At 45.1% G+C, this 17165-nt stretch overlaps 1 protein-coding gene across 1 annotated transcript in view; it reads left to right on the plus strand.

The window, feature by feature from the left end:
* Nucleotides 1–17165, plus strand: part of suclg1 (succinate-CoA ligase GDP/ADP-forming subunit alph) — an 84584-nt gene that overhangs the window by 35060 nt on the left and 32359 nt on the right. Inside the window, exons 4-6 of the mRNA XM_078408459.1 lie at nt 685–801; nt 2682–2894; nt 9719–9776. Coding sequence (XP_078264585.1) covers nt 685–801; nt 2682–2894; nt 9719–9776 — 388 coding nt within the window. The remainder of the gene's footprint in view (nt 1–684; nt 802–2681; nt 2895–9718; nt 9777–17165) is intronic.

Below are 17165 nucleotides of genomic sequence, written 5' to 3' on the forward strand. Positions count from 1 at the left end.
CCAACGTTTATGAAACAGCTGGACAGGTAGACACAAAATGCTGGAGTAACTCATCGGGACAGGGAGCATCTCTGGAGAGAAGGAATGGGTGACGTTTCGGGTCGAGACCCTTTTTCAGACTGAAGTTAGACAGGCACCTGGATAGGACAGGTTTGGAGGGATATGGCCCAAGCGCAGGCAGGTGGGACTAGTGTAGCTGGGAAAATGTTGGCCGGTGTGGGCAAGTTGGGCCGAAGGGCCTGTTTCCACACTGTATCACTCAATGACTCTAACCATCAGGCTTTTGAACACTACAAAACATTAATCAAACCATGAATTATGAATTGTCTTTGTTTGCACTAAGGACTGGCCTTTGCTCCAGTATTGGGGCTATTATAATGATTGTTTTGTTTGTTTTTTGTCTCCTATGAGCATTGTGTTTACAAAACCTATGCTGCTGCAGGTAAGAATTTTGTAGTTCTGCTGTCGCTACATATGACAATTAAACACTTTTGACTGTCTTGTGCGGTAGACTTCTTGTGGCAAGTTCAATTCATCGCTTCACGAATATTCTGCCTGATATGCCAGAGGGATGGCAAGTGAGCGATTTGAAGGAGTTAGGAGGCAGAAATAGCGTGCTCAGTACTTCAAGACGGCATTTCATTCTGTGTTGATTCATTCTCTATTTTTATTGTATATTTCTAGGGAACATTTCACAGCCAGCAGGCTTTGGAGTATGGCACTAATTTAGTCGGAGGAGTGTCACCAGGGAAAGGTGGTAAAACCCACATGAATTTGCCTGTCTTCAACACAGTTCAAGAGGTAAATGTTAGTTTAATGTTATCAGTGGTGTGTTTCACACCAAGGGGAACCTTCCTTGGTTAAGTAGATGTGACAAAAGGTTGTACATCAGTGAATCGCCATTTGTACCAGATATCTCCTGGCAACTTCTCACCACGTTGGAATTAGTTTTTAAACTCTATTTTAAAATATTATGTAAATATATTATTGACACCGTGCTTTTTAAATGGCCATTAGTGTTTTGGTGACCAATAACTGCAGAGTTTGTATTTAAACAGCTCTCACATAATCACATTCCACAGGCAATGCAACTACAGGTCCACCACCTAAATAATGGCTTTTAAGAAGTAGCATTGAAAATAAGGCTGAAATTATTGAAAGCAAAGCTCCTTGCAGGGCAAATGCAAGGTAATTGGGCAAGAGGTTCCTGTCAGAAACAGAGTTCTTTGGGGCAAGTTAATGAACTGGGAGAAGAATTCAAACAGGAACTAGAGCTTTGAATTTAACAATCAGGTGGAGTCCAGAGGTACTGACAGTGTACGTTTGGGATTGTAGGCACGGACATGCGAGCACAGTTTTTGATGAGGTGAAACATGGGAAGCCAGCTAGGAAAACGTTGAAATAGTTCATTCTGGTGGCGATGGATAATGGTTTCTTGCTCGCTTCCCTTGCCTTTGCCTATCTACATAGAGCTTTGCTTTCAGCAAATTAAGGCCCATTTTTTGGAAGCTGCTGCTTAAAAACCACCAATACACTTCTCGTTTAGGGTCCTTTATCTCTCCAATCAAGTTTTTGGGCACCTAATGAAATCGATTCATAGAGTCATAGAGTGATACAGTGTGGAAACAGGCCCTTCGGCCCAACTTGCTCACACCGGCCAACAATGTCCCAGCTACCCTACTCCCACTTGCCTGCGCTTGGTTCATATCCCTCCAAACCTGTCCTTTCCATGTACCCATCTAACTGTTTCTTAAACAATGGGATAGTCCCAGCCTCAACTACCTCAGGCAGCTTGTTCCATACACCCACCACCCTCTGCATGAAAAAGTAACCCCTCGGATTCCTATTAAATCTTTTCCCCTTCACCTTGAACCTATGTCCTCTGGTCTTCGATTCCCCTACTCTGGGCAAGAGATTCTGTGCATCTACCCGATCTATTCCACTCATGATTTTGTACACATTCATAGTTAATGCATCAGTAAATGGATGTTATTAATTTCATTATGCTACATGAATTTTTTTTTAAAGAGTTATTCCCTCATTTTAATGCTTGTACTATTTGCATGTGGCGGTGGCATGCATGGTGGCGGCACGGTGGTGCAGCGGTAGAGTCGCTGCCTTTATGGGTGCTTGTTTGTACGTTCTCCCCGTGACCTACGTGGTTTGACTCTGGGATCTCCAGTTTCCTCCCACACTCCAAAGACGTACATGTTTGTAGGTTAATTGGCTTGTTTATAATTGTAAATTGGCCGGAGTGTGAAAGGATAGTGTTGGTGTGGGGGACTCGATGGGCCGAAGGGCCTCTTTCCGCGCTGTGTCTCTAAACTAAACTAAACAAAAAATGTCCAGTTTGAAAAATATTGGAATGGGCTTATGTCCCCTTTGTTTATTACCCTGTGTTAACCAGTGCATCTCGTATAAGTTTCCCAGCTGAGGGCATAGTGTTTGGCTCTTTTCTCAGCTGGGATGTGCATGCTATGAGCAGGGCTGTTTTCTTCCTTGTTTTTTGTTTCTCACCAGCCTGTCCGTAACACTAATAATGTATGAGGGCGGCAGCTTGGTACATAAGCCCTGGGTCACTCTGCTTGCAGCAGCGGGTTTTGTGAAAAGTGAAAAGGGTTAATAGCCCAAGGTTTCCGAGCCCTGCAACGAATAAACTGATCGGATGTCTGTACTTTTAGGCTAAAGAAAGTACAGGAGCCGATGCATCTGTTATCTACGTCCCTCCTCCATTTGCAGCTGCTGCCATCCACGAGTCAATAGATGCTGGGATCCCGCTCGTGGTTTGTATCACGGAAGGCATTCCACAGCAGGACATGGTACGGGTAAAACATCGGCTACTGCGTCAGTCTAAGACTCGCCTCATTGGCCCCAACTGTCCAGGAGTAATCAACGTAAGCATCTTCAAGTATTATCTGCCATTTTAGTAAACCTTTGCCATTTGTGTTATTGCACAGTTATAAATTATTTCACGTTCATAAGTAATTGGAGTCGTAAGTCATGGGCCACTTGACCTATTGAGTCTACCTCGCCATTCAATCATGGCTGACCTATCTTTTCCTCTCAACCCCATTCACCCTATTCCTTGACACCCTTACTAACCAAGGACTTGTCAATCGCCACTTTAAAAATACCCAATGAGTTGGCCTCCACAGCCTTCTGTGGCAATGAATTCCACACATTCCTCTGACGAAAGAAATTCCTCCTCATCTCCTTTCTAAAGAAAGGTCCTTTTATTCTGAAACTGTACCCAGTGGTCCTAGACTCTCCCACTAGTGGAAACATCCTTGCCACGTTCACTCTATCCAGGCCTTTCACTATTCGATACGTTTCAGTTCTCCCCCTCATCCTTTGTTGAGCTTTTATGCACAATAAAACATTGGAATATGAGATCAGATTTAGAAAAATATGTCGGGAAAATGAAAGTCAATTTGTGAGGAAAAATATGTACAAAGGATAGATGTAAAGGGGTGGGGGAGAATTTAGCAGATGAAGTATAGTGTGGCAAACAATGAGGTCGTCTACTTTCGTAGGAAATCAAGAACACCAGGGCACTGTTTAATTGAAGTGAATCTATGTAATGGGGCTGTACAGAGGGATCCAGGTGTTCAAATACTTGAAACACATGGTTGCCATGTGGAGTTGAGATTGCGATCAGACTAGTTATAGACAATAGGTGCAGGAGGAGGCCATTTGGCCCTTCGAGCCAGCACCGCCATTCAATGTGATCATGGCTGATCATTCTCAATCAGTACCCCATTCCTGCCTTCTCCCCATACCCCCTGACTCCGCTATCCATAAGAGCTCTATCTAGCTCGCTCTTGAATGCATTCAGAGAATTGGCCTCCACTGCCTTCTGAGGCAGAGAATTTCAGAGATTCACAACTCTCTGACTGAAAAAGTTTTTCCTCATCTCCATTCTAAATGGCCTACCCCTTATTCTTAAACTGTGGCCTCTGGTTCTGGACTCCTCCAACATTGGGAACAATGTTTCCTGCCTCTAACGTGTCCAACCCCTTAATAATCGTATATGTTTCGATAAGATCCCCTCTCATCCTTCTAAATTCCCGTGTATACAAGCCTAGTCGCTCCAGTCTTTCAACATATGACAGTCCCGCCATTCCGGAAATTAACCTAGTAATTTATTGAAAGATAGAGCAAACTCGAGGAATGGAAAAACCCTAGTCCTAGTGCTTCTAATTGTATATTTGCAAGTACTTAATATGTACACACAGCAATTCAGTGGATAGACGTGGCCTTTATTGGATGATGAAAGTAGGAAAATCGTACCGCAACTCAGGCAGGTGGTGACTAGTGGTGATGGGACATGTTGGTCAATGTGTCAGGTATCACAAAATGCCGGAGTAACTCAGCAGGTCAGGCAGCATATAGGAGAGAGGGAATCGGCGACATTTCGGGTCGAGACCCTTCTTCAGACTGTTGGTCAGTGTGGGCAAGTTGGGCCGATGGGCCTGTTTCCAGCCTGTAAGACTCTTGACTCTATAACTAAGTAAGGCTTGCTGAGCCTACACCTAGAACACTGCGTACAATTTAGGTCTCCTTACTCTGTAGAGCGTGGTACTGCATTAGAAACAGTTCAGAGAAGGTTCACCAGGTAGGTAGGTTCCTGGGATGAAGAGTTTGTTTTAAGAGGAAAGGTTGGGTAGAACGGAAGTGATCTTATTGATGCAAATGAGATACTGAGAAGATGTTATTACTCACCGGGAAATCTTAAGAGGATATAATTTAGTGTATATGTAGTTCACTGTATAGGAGTACAGGAGTTGGGAGGTCATGTTACAGTTATACAAGACATTATTGAGGCTGCATGTTACATGAAAGATGTTTTTTGGGAAAGATGTCGAGTTTGAAAGGGTGCAGAGAGGATTTATGAGGATTTTGCCAGCAATCGAGGGTCTGAGCCATTAGGAGAGGTTGAGGAGGCTGGGACTCTATTCCTTGGAGTGCTGGAAGATGAGGGATGATCTTATAGAGGTGTATAACATCATGAGAGGAATAGATCGGGTAGATGCACAGTCTCTTGCCTAGAGTAGGGGAATCGAGAACCAGAGGACATAGGTTTAAGGTGAAGGGGAAACGGTTTAATAGAAATCGCAAGGGTATCTTTTTCATACAAAGGGTGGTGGTGTATGGAACGAGCTGCCAGAGGAGGTAGTGGAAGCAGGGACTATTGCAACTTTTGAGAAACAATTAAGCAGATACATGGATAGACAATAGACAATAGGTGCAGGAGTAGGCCATTCAGCCCTTCGAGCCAGCACCGCCATTCAATGCGATCATGGCTGATCACTCTCAATCAGTACCCCGTTCCTGCCTTCTCCCCATACCCCCTGACACCGCTATCATTAACAGCTCTTATCTTGCTCTCTCTTGAAAGCATCCAGAGAATTGGCCTCTACTGCCTTCTGAGACAGAGAATTCCACAGGTTTACAACTCTCCAAGCGAAAAAGTTTTTCCTCATCTCCATTCTAAATGGCCTACCCCTTATTCTTAAACTGTGGCCCCTGGTTCTGGACTCCTCCAACATTGGGAAATTGTTTCCTGCCTCTAGCATGTCCAATCCCTTAGTAATCTTATATGTTACAATAAGATCCTTTCTCAAACCATCTAAATTCCAGTGTATACAAGCCTAATCGCTCCAGTCTTTCAACATACGACAGTCCTGCCATTCCGGGAATTAACCGAGTGAACCAACGCTGCACTCCCTCAATAGGAAGAATGTCCTTCCTCAAATTTGGAGACCAAAACTGCACACAGTACTCCAGGTGCTGTCTCGTTAGGGCCCTGTACAACTGCAGAAGGATAAAATCCCTCCTCTTGCTATGCTCCTCTTGTCATAAAGGCCATCATGTCATTAGCTTTCTAAGGGGGAGATGAGGAGGGATTTTTTTCTGGGCTTGTTGAAAGATGACTGAACCCTGGATAGCTGCGGTGGCTAGGTGGCACAGACTTTTGGACTACAAGTTGACAGGATCAGGCAATAAAATGGAGTTGCAGGTGTGATCATATCAGCCGTAATTCTCAGCAGAGCATGCTCGAGAGACTATGCGGTCTGCTGCCAATGTTCTTGACCATTTGTGAGTTCCGGCAGCGTAGGATTGCGATTAATTTTCAATTTTGACATGCTCTATTGCTCTTTATAGGGCAAGGTTTTGTTTTCTCTGATTTCATTAGTGCATGGTTTCATTTTGCTTATTGGAACATTACCAGAGATGATAACAAATTATTCATCATTGTCAGGCCATTGGACCACAAATTCTGAGTTACTGGAGTATGAGGCAAATAATTAGAACGGCAAGTCTCTTTAAATTCTGTGGCAGTGAATTATAAAATAGGTATTAATAAGTTTAATCTTTTTTGCATTCATTTGAGAGTCATACAGTGTGGAAGCAGGCCTTTCATCCCAGTTTGTCCACACCAACCTACATGGCCCATCTGCACTGGTCCCACCTGCCTGCTTTTGGCCCATATCCCATTAAACCTACCCTATCCATGTACCTGTCCAAATTTTCCTTAGACGTTGAAATAGTACCTGCCACAACTACCTGCTCCGGCAGCAAGTTCCATACACCCACAATACTTAGTGTAAAAAAAATGTTACCCCTCAGGTTCCCATTAAATCTTTGAAAAGTATCTGCAAGTAATTGCAATTTAAGAGGGAGAAGCTGAAATTGGATGTGTCTATATTGCAGTTGGGCAAAGGGGACTATAGAGGTATCAGAGAGGAGCTTGGCCAAAGTTGACTGGAAAGGGACCCTAGCAGGAATGAGGGTGGAACAGCAATGGCAGGAATTTCTGGGAATAATCCGGAAGATGCAGGATCTATTCATTCCAAAGGGGAAAAAAGATTCTAGAGAGAGAAAGAGGTGACTGTGGCTGACAAGGGAAGTCAAGGACAGTATAAAACTAAAAGAGTATGAATGAATGAAGGAATAAATTTATTGGCCAAGTATGTGCATATACAAGGAATGTGCCTTGGTGCTCCGCTCACAAATAACACAAACATACAGTTAACAATTAAGAATAAAGCATAAACACATCAAAACAATAAGGAAACAACATTACAGTCTAAACATGTGGGTGAAAATAAACCAGAGCAAAAAAGAGACTGCAGAATTTGGTTCTTGAGTAGAACTACTACTCGTGGAAAAAAGCTGTTTTTATGTCTGGCTGTGGCTGCTTTGACAGTCCGGAGTCGCCTTCCAGAGGGAAGTGCTTCAAAGAGTTTGTGGCCAGGGTGAGAGGGGTCAGAGATGATCTTGCCCGCTCGCTTCCTGGCCCTTGCAGTGTACATAGCAAAGATTAGTGAGATGCCAGAGGATTGGGGAGCTTTTAAAGAACAACAGAGGGTAACCAAAAAGAAAATACGGGGAGAAGAGATGAAATACGAAGGTAAGCTAGCCAATAATATAAAAGAGGATAGCAAGAGTTTCTTCAGTTATGTAAAGAGCAAGAAAGAGGCAAGAGTGGATGTTGGACCGCTGGAGAATGATGCAGGAGAAGTGATAATGCGGAATAAAGAATTGGCAGAGGAGTTGAATAAATCTTTTGCATCAGTCTTCATAGTGGAAGATACCAGCAACGTGCCTGGAATTCAAGAGAGTCAGGGGGTGCAAGTTAGTGGAGTGCCTATTACCAGGGAGAAGGTGGTTGGGAAGCTGAAAGGGCTGAAGGTGGATAAGTCACCTGGGCCGGATGGACTGCACCCTAGGGTTCTGAAAGAGGTAGCGTCAGAGATTGTGGAGGCATTGACAGTGATATTTCAGGAATCACTGGAGTCAGGAGCAATCCCAGATGATTGGAAAAATGCCAATATTACCCCGCTGCACAAAAAGGGACCAAGGCAGAGTAGTGGGAACTATAGGCCGGTTAGCCTGACTACGGTGGTTGGTAAGATCTTAGAGTCCATTATAAAGGATGAGGTTACGGAGTACTTAGAAGTTCACAATAAAATAGGCCGAAGTCAGCATGGCTTTGTGAAGGGAGGTCTTGCTTGACAAATTTGCTGGAGTTCTTTGAAGTAACAAAGCAGAACAGACAAAGGAGAGTCGGTAAATGTTTACTTAGATTTTCAGAAAGCCTTTGATAAGGTGCCACACGTGAGGCTGCTTAGGAGGATGGGAGCCCACGGTATCAAAGGGCAGATACCAGCATGGATAGCAGGTTGGCTGGATGGCAGAAGACAGAGAGTGGCAATAGAGGGAGCTTTTACTGGTTGGCTGCCAGTGACTAGTGGCGTTCCGCAGGGCTCGGTGCTGGGGCCGCTACTCTTCACGTTGTATATTAATAATTTGGACGAGGGGATTGAAGGCTTTGTGGCTAAGTTTGCGGAAGATACGAAAATAGGTGGAGGGGCAGGTTGTGTAGAGAAAGCAGGGACTCTGCAGAAGGGCTTGAACACGTTGGGAGAGTGGGCAGAGAAGTGGCAGATGGAATATAGTGCAGCAAAGTGTGGAGTCATGCATTTTGGTAGTGGGAATAAAGGCATAGACTATTTTCTAAATGGGGTGAGAATCCAAAAATCGGAGGTGCAAAGGGACTTGGGAGTGCTGGCGCAGTAGACTTGATGGGCCAAATGGCCTAATTAGAAACAGAAATGAGATGTAGGAGGAGGCCATTTGGCCCTTCGAGTCAGCACCGCCATTCATTGTGATCATGGAAACGTAGAAAACAGGTGCAGGGGTAGGCCATTCGGCCCTTCGAGCCTGCACCGCCATTCAATATGATCATGGCTGATCATCCAGCTCAGTAGCCTGTACCTGCCTTCTCTCCATACCCCCTGATCCCTTTAGCAAAAAGGGCCACATCTAACTCCCTCTTAAATATAGCCAATGAACTGGCCTCAACTACCTTCTGTGGCAGAGAATTCCACAGACTCGCCACTCTCTGTGTGAAGAAATGTTTTCTCATCTCGGTCCTAAAAGACTTCCCCCTTATCCTTAAGCTGTGACCCCTGGCTGATCATCCACAATCAGTAACCCGTGCCTGCCTTCTCCCCATATCCCTTGATTCCACTAGCCCCTAGAGCTCTATCTAAATCTCTTTTAAATGCATCCAATGAATTGGCCTCCACTGAAATTCTGTGGCAGAGAATTCCACAAATTCACAATTTTCTGGGTGTGGAATTCTACTCCGATTCCTTATGACTGTATGACCTGGTCCTAATTAGAAGCCCAACTGCTTTTCTCTGTACCTCGGTACACGTGACAATAAACTAAACTAGATCAGCCGGAAAAAAAGAAAGAGAAAAATAGTCCCACCCCTGTGCAGATTGGCCCACCTGCAACTTCAGTCCAACATGGAATGTTTAATTCTTAAAGTTGTCAGAAGATTTAAGAATGACAAATGAATATTGCTATTCCCAAATACTGTTTTGCCAGCAGTACCCAGATGCCAAGGAGAAGGCATCGCCATGTACCAAGAACAAACACACAATTGTTTTTCCTGTGTGGTGTCTACACTGTAATGCTTTTCTGAGGCTGCTTTCAATTCCGGTTGTTATAAATAATTTATTTTAATGAGCTTAGCATGAGCTGCAAACATTGACTTGACTCATTTTTTGTTTGTTGTCACGGCATGCTCCCCATAAAATAAATGTTCAAAGCAATTATTACTCTTTGTAATTCTGCTACGTCGACTGCTGAGTGTAAGTTTTGACTTGCATTAATCTCCTGACTTAATTTATTTTTTGGTTAGCCTGGAGAGTGTAAAATTGGAATCATGCCTGGGCATATCCATAAGAAGGGAAGAATTGGTGAGTAACAAACACAAGTTGATTTTTATCTCCCGTGGACTTTTTGCAGGAATGTGTGTAGTGACTTCGCAAGTGCAATGGCTATTAAGCTGGAAAGAGTGCAGAGTACAAGGTCGCAGCCAGGACTTGAGGGGCTGATCTATTGGGAATAGATTGAGCGGACTAGGACTTTATTCCGTAGAGTGTAGGAGGTTGAGGCGCGATCTTATAGAGGTCTACTCCTTTATTCCTACTACGTGGGACGAAGGGTTAGTTCCTGTTCATTTGCGGCACGGTGGCGCAGTGGTAGAGTTGCTGCCTTACAGCGAATGCAGCGCCGGAGACTCAGGTTCGATCCTGACTACGGGCGCCGTCTGTACGGAGTTTGTACGTTCTCCCCGTGACCTGCGTGGGTTTCCTCCGAGATCTTCGGTTTCCTCCCACAGTCCAAAGACGTACAGGTATGTCGGTTAATTGGCTGGGCAAATGTAAAAATTGTCCCTAGTGGGTATAGGATAGTGTTAGTGTGCGGGGATCACTGGTCGGCGCGGACCCGGTGGGCCGAAGGGCCTGTTTCTGCGCTGTATCTCTAAATCTAAATCTACTACCACAATGAAAGGCGGTGCTGACTCAAAGGGCCGAATGGCCTCCTCCTGCACCTATTTTCTATATCTGTGGGGTAGCACAGTGGTGCAGTGGTAGAGTTGTTGCCTTACAACGCCAGAGACCCGGGTTCGATCCTGACTGTGGGTGCTGCCTGTGCAATATTTGCACGTTCTCCCGGTGGCCACCTGGGTTTTCTCCGGATGTTCCGTATTTTTCACATATTCCCAAAGACGTGCAGGTTTGTGGGTTAATGGGCTTCTGTAAATCATCCCCAGTGTGTGGGATAGAACTCGTGTACAGGCTGATCTTTGGCTGGCGTGTGCTGAAGGGCCTGTTTCAATGCTGCGTTCTGCAGCTGCGGCTCACCGGCAGTCTCTGTCTTTTTTTTGTTTTTGTCTTTGTTATCGTTTAAATGTTTCTTTTGATTTATTTTTAACTCTGTATATGTGGGGGGGGTGGGGAAACCTTTTTTTCCAATCTCCTCCTCAACGGAGATGCGACCTTTACCGTGTTGTGTCTCCGTTCGCGCTACGGCCTAACACCGTGGAGTCGGCGGCCTCCAGCTGGGATCGACCTTGAAGACTCCGGTCGCAGGGCCTGGATTTACCATCTCGGAGGCTTCGGCCGTGGGCCCTGCAGATTGCAACATCGGGAGCTCACAGGTCCCTGGCTGGTGACCGGCTTTCGGGAGCTCCAGCCGTAGCAGCTTCGACCGCCACGAAGCGCGAGGTTTGATTGACCCGCTCGCAGGCCCCTCATCGCCCTGCGTGGCCTGGCCGCAGCACTTTCCATCGCCCGGTGGAGGCTCAGGACATTCATCAGCCTGCTCGGCTCGGCCCTGGGACTTTCCATCGCCCGGTGGGGGCTTCAAAAGTCGGGAGCCTCGATCGCCTCGTGGCACCACGGGAGAGGAATGAGGAGGAGATAAGACTTTTCTTTGCCTTCCATCACAGTGAGGGTGTGCCTGGAGCAATCACTGTGATGGCTGTTTGTGTTAAAAATTGTAATTGTGTGTCTTGTGTTCTTTATTGTCTACTGCCGGACCCTGACGTGAGAGGACGCTGGCGCTATTTGTTCGCCACTTCTCCGTCAGGACAGTTTGTCTGTTTGTTTTTATGTCTTGACTGTTTTTGTAAAGCGTCTTTGAGCATTTGGAAAAGCGCTATAAAAAATAAATGTTTATTATTATTATTATTAAAGTAAATCATGAGGGGAATAGATGCGCTGAATGCACAGAGCCTTTTATCCAGGGTGAGGAAGCAAAAACTAGAGAACATAAGGTGAGAGGGACAAGCTTTAAAGCAAGCCTGAGCGGCAACTTTTTCACCCAGAAGGTGGTGAGGTTAAGGAATGAGTTGACAGAGGAGGTAGTTGAGGCAGATACTATCACAACATTTAAAAAACACTTTTACAGATACATGGAAGGAAAGGTTTAAAGATTATGGGCCAAATGCAGGTAGGTAGGACTGGTGTAGATGGGACATATTGGCTGGTGTGGGCAAGTTGGGCAATAGACAATAGGTGCAGGAGTAGGCCATTCGGCCCTTCGAGCCAGCACTGCCATTCAATGTGATCATGGCGTTTCATTCTCAATCAGTACCCCGTTCCTGCCTTCTCCCCATACCCCATGACTCCGCTGTCCTTAAGAGCTCTATCTAGCTCTCTCTTGAATGCATTCAGAGAATTGGCCTCCACTGCCTTCTGAGGCAGAGAATTCCAAACAACTGGTCTCAACAACATATGACTCTATGTGAGAGGAGCTTATTTTTTTAGCCCCCATTTCTGCTAGGCTCCAAATGCGGGCAAATGGGATCATCTTAGATGGGGCCGAAGGGCCTGTTTCCGTGCTGTATGGCTCAGATTCTAAGTGTTAAACCTGGTAGGTGACCAAAGTTTTAATTATGAAAATAAGGAGACATTGAGGTGAAATTTGAAATTGAAAAGGGATCCCAGCTTTTGCGACACAGCATCCGTATAAACCTTTACAAATGGTGGGGCTAGGAGATCTGCAAACTGGTGTTTAAAGTTTGGTGGTGCATCATAGATCTGGGGAAGAAATGATGAGAAGAGAGATCCAGAAGAGAGTTGTGCAGATACACAGATTTAAATTTGGAGCATAGCAGAAATGGGGGCTAAAAAATAAGCTCCTCTCACATAGTCATACAGCTTGGAAAAGGCCCTTCGGCCCAACTTGCCCACACCGGCCAATATGTCCCATCTACACCAGTCCCACCTACCTGCATTTGGCCCATAATCCTCTAAACCTGTCCTATCCATGTACCTGTCTAAATGTTTCTTAAGCGTTGCAAATGTACCTGCGTCAACTACCTCCGCTAATTCAGATGTGAACTGCAGGATGGTTTTTTTTGATAATATTTTTTTCCATGTTCATATTTCCTGACCAGTTGTTTGTGTTTGAACTCTTTAACCCTATCTCTCCATTCCCCTGATGGCTCTGAACTCATGCCAACCATGATTTCACCGATGTGGGCAATCTGCACTTATTTAGTTTGTGGGCATTAATCATGCCTGAATCTCTTGCACTTGGAACAACGGCCAATCTGTCAACGTTCCCTTTCATTACTTTTGGTTTCGATTTATTATTGTCATGTGTAACGAGATACACTAAAAAGCTTTGTTTTGCGTGCAATGCAATCACATCTGATAATACATACGTGAATACAATCAAGTCAAAGTCCAGAGTGAAGAGAAAAATGGTGCAGAATATAGTTTGTGGCATTATAGCATAACAGTTCCAGGGAAAATGTGTAGGAAGGAACTGCAGATGTTGGTTTATACCAGGGGTGGCCAAACCGCGGCTCGCGAGCTACATGCGGCTCTTTGACCTTTAATATGCGGCTCGTGGAAATATGTTGGCTGAGCTCCTTTTTTCATCACAGTTAATATAAAAGGTAAATAAGAAAAAATTTCAAGCTTTATAATTATTTACTGGGTATGAATTGAGACCCCATTGGAATAAAACATAAGTTTAATGTTCATGGTTAGTAAAAATATTTAAGTTCATGTCTTGCGACTCTTTTGTTCATGTCTTGCGGCTCTCAAACATCTGAACTTTATCGTGTGTGGCTCTTACATTAAGCAAGTTTGGCCACCCCTGGTTTATACCAAAGATAGACACAAAATCTGTGGAATTCTCTGCCTCAGAAGGCAGTGGAGGCCAATTCTCTGAATGCATTCAAGAGAGAGCTAGATAGAGCTCTTAAGGATAGCGGAGTCAGGGGGTATGGGGAGAAGGCAGGAACGGGGTACTGATTGAGAATGATCAGTCATGATCACATTGAATAGCAGTGCTGGCTCGAAGGGCCGAATGGCCTCCTCCTGCACCTATTGTCTATTTGAGTTTGTACGTTCTCCCTGTGACCTGCGGGATTTTCCCCGGACGATCCGGTTTCCTCCCACACTCCAAAGACGTAAAGATTTGTAGGTTAATTGGCTTGGTAAAAATTGTAAATTGTCCCTCGAGTGTGTAGGATAGTGTTCACATGCGGGGATCGCTAGCCGGCGCAGACTCGGTGGGCAGAAGGGCCTGCGTCCACGCTGTATTTCTAAACTAAACTAGCAGTACCCAAAGTTGGAAATATTGAAGTATTGCGATGCTGGTCTGAAGTTTGCATAGTGATGGCGAGATTATCATGGGCAACATTTCTTGAAGTCACTGTTGCTTTGCCTCTGGCTGCAGAATCCAGACCTAATTATCAACAGCCCATGCTGTGTGAAGAGCATCAAACCGAGACTAATCCTGCTGTCACCTGACACCCACCATGGACAGTTTCTAATAAATGGCACTAGGTAGCAGTCAGAAGGATTCCAGAACCTATTTTAGTTGAGCATTCAATTTCTTTATTAAGTCTGAAATAATCAAAATGAATGATGGAATTTACTATGGTTCCACAAGTCTATCTGAACTACAGAGATAAGGAAAGTATTAAGCTTTTCCCTTGTATTCATCTGTTGAATTTTTTCTAATAGTAATTACGGTGCTGCTGTTATTTCAGGGACTGGAGATTGAAGAGGGCAAAATAGTACTCCAGATTTCCGCTTTGGCTTCCGAGTTCAGGATTGTGCTCAACCTGCACATATCTAATTAGCTTGAAACCCATTCGGCCAAATCCGGCACGCATCTCGCGTTGACCCTCACATAATCCCTGTGGCCATAAGAACGTGGCTCCATAGATCCAATGGGATTTGAGGCCTTGCTTGTGTAGCCATCCCGTGAAATGGAGCAGTCTGTAAGAAGCTACAAAGCCTCAAGTGACTCTTAACGCCTCACGGGTGGCATGGTGTCTCAGCAGTAGAGTTGTTGCCTTGCAGCGCCGGAGACCCACGTTCGATCCCGACTACGGGTGCTGTCTGCACAGAGTTTGTACGTTCTCCCCATGATTGCGTGGGTTTTCTCTGAGATCTTCAGTTTTCTCCCGCACTCCAAAGATGTGCAGGTTTGTAGGTTAATTGGCTTGGGTTTGTATACTTCGTATAAGTGTAAATTGCCCCTAGTGTGTGCAGCCTTGTATTAATCTGTGGGGATCGCTGGTCGGTGCGGACTCAGTGGGCCGAAGGGCCTGTTTCCGCGCTGTATCTCTAAACTAAACCTCAAGTGACAGATGCCAAGCCTATGCCCAGATCTCCCTTAAAGTCTCCTGATAGCCTTAATCTTGCTTTAAAACTTGTTTAACTCTTAGCCGTTTAATTAAAATGTATTGATGTTAACTGAAACAAGGGAAAATTTCCTCCTGCCTGGGCTGACTTCTTCCGTTCAAGTTGGTAAGCTAGTTGAAGCTTGCAGGCAAAACAGGTCGTCAGGCATGCTCGTATCTGGCTTTAGACTTTAGAGATACTGAGCGGAAACGGGCCCTTCGGCCCACCGAGACCGCACCGACCAGCGATCCTACACACTAGGGCCAATTTACAATTTTTTGCAGAAGGCAGTTAATCTACAAACCTGAACGTCTTTCGAGTGTGGGAGGGAACCAGAGCAACCGGAGATCCCCTGCCATCATCAATTTGAGGGTTACCTTTGAATGGAGATCGGGTGTCTGGCTGAGTGTCTCATGTCCTGACATTTCAAAGTCCTCCCATCACCAGCAGAGTACAAATCTGGAAGGAGCATGATAAAATGGGCTCCACTTACCTGGATGAATGGACCTCCAGCAACACTCATGAAGCTTGGCATCATCTACTTGATTGGGACCTCATTCACCACTCTTAAGTTTTTGCCTCCACCAGCGTGCGCCGTGGTTGGAGTGTGTGCTGCCTACAAAATATACAGTGGTTTCTCACCTCGGCAATGCTGACAGTACCTCCAAAACTTGAGGTGTGACGGACAAGTGCATCAGGTCTATGTGAACACCACCCCTTTCATGTTTCTTTAAGTTTAGTTTGTTTAGATACAGCGTGGAAACAGGCCCTTCGGCCCACCGAGTCTGCGCTGGCAAGACACCCCCACACATTAACGCTATTCCACACGCACTGGGGCCAATTTATACTTTTACCAAGCCAATGAACCTACAGGGGGTATGGGGAGAAGGCAGGAACGGGGTACTGATTGAGAATGATCACCCATGATCACATTGAATGGCGGTGCTGGCTCGAAGGGCCGAATGGCCTCCTCCTGCACCTATTGTCTATTGTCTAAACCTGTGTGTCTTTGGAGTGTGGGAGGAAACCCGAGCTCTTGGGAAAACGCACGCAGGTCACGGGGAGAACGTGCAAACTTCGCACAGACAAGTACCATAGTTAGGATCAAACCCGGATCTCTGGCACCGTAAGGCAGCAACTCTATCGCTGCGCCACCATGCTGCCCTAGATTGCACCTACCTTGACCTGGAAATATGTTGCTGTTCCTTTACTACTACCAAGTCTAAATTCTGGAACTCCCGAAACCAGCATATCTCACCAGAAGAACTTCATTGAGGTTGAAGAGGTGGCTAACCATCATCTCATTTAGAGATAGACAATACATGTCGGCCTTGCCAACAATGTCCCGATCTTGACATAAATAAATAATTTCTCAAGAGGGGCGAACAGTTTAAATGGAATAAGATTAAGAATCGGCCTTCATTTAACTGATATGGGGAACTGGCCAAAGTGGATTAAATCGCTTTCCTTTCTTATAATTTTGTGACCTGAAATATTTTATTTTTAGTTGAGTTTAGTTTAGATTATTGTCGCGTGCACCAATGTACAGTGAAAAGCTGATTTTGCGTGCTACCAGTCAGCGGAAGACAATACATGATTACAATTGAGCCATCCACAGTGAACAGATACATAAGATTCAAGATATCTTTATTTGTCATCCAAAAAACAAGTTTTTTGGACGAAATTCAGTCACCCACAGTCCAGCAATAAAAGCATTAAAATAGGCAAATTACACAATAAAAGCATTAAAATAGGCAAATTACACAACCCCAACCACCACACAAAAAAAGAAACATCCATCACAGTGAGTCTCCTCCAGTCCTCTCCTCACTGTGATGGAAGGCCACAATGTCTTTTCCCTTCCTCTGCCGTCTTCAACCGCGGTCAGGCTGTTGTAGTTGCAGGCCGCGCCGGACGGTGAAAGGTCCGCAGCGGGCTGACCCATAATAAAGGTAATAATGCGAATAACATTTAGTGCAAGATAAAGTCCAGTAAAGTCCGATCAAAGATAGTCCGAGGATCTCCAATCAGGTAGATAGTAGCTCAGGACTGCTCTCTAGTTGTTGGTAGGAGGGTTTAGTTACCTGATAACAGCTGGGAATAAACTGTGTGAATCTGGACGTGTGCGTTTTCACACTTCTATACATT

Source organism: Rhinoraja longicauda, chromosome 1 (genome assembly GCF_053455715.1).
Source record: "Rhinoraja longicauda isolate Sanriku21f chromosome 1, sRhiLon1.1, whole genome shotgun sequence".
Lineage (NCBI taxonomy): Eukaryota > Metazoa > Chordata > Chondrichthyes > Rajiformes > Arhynchobatidae > Rhinoraja > Rhinoraja longicauda.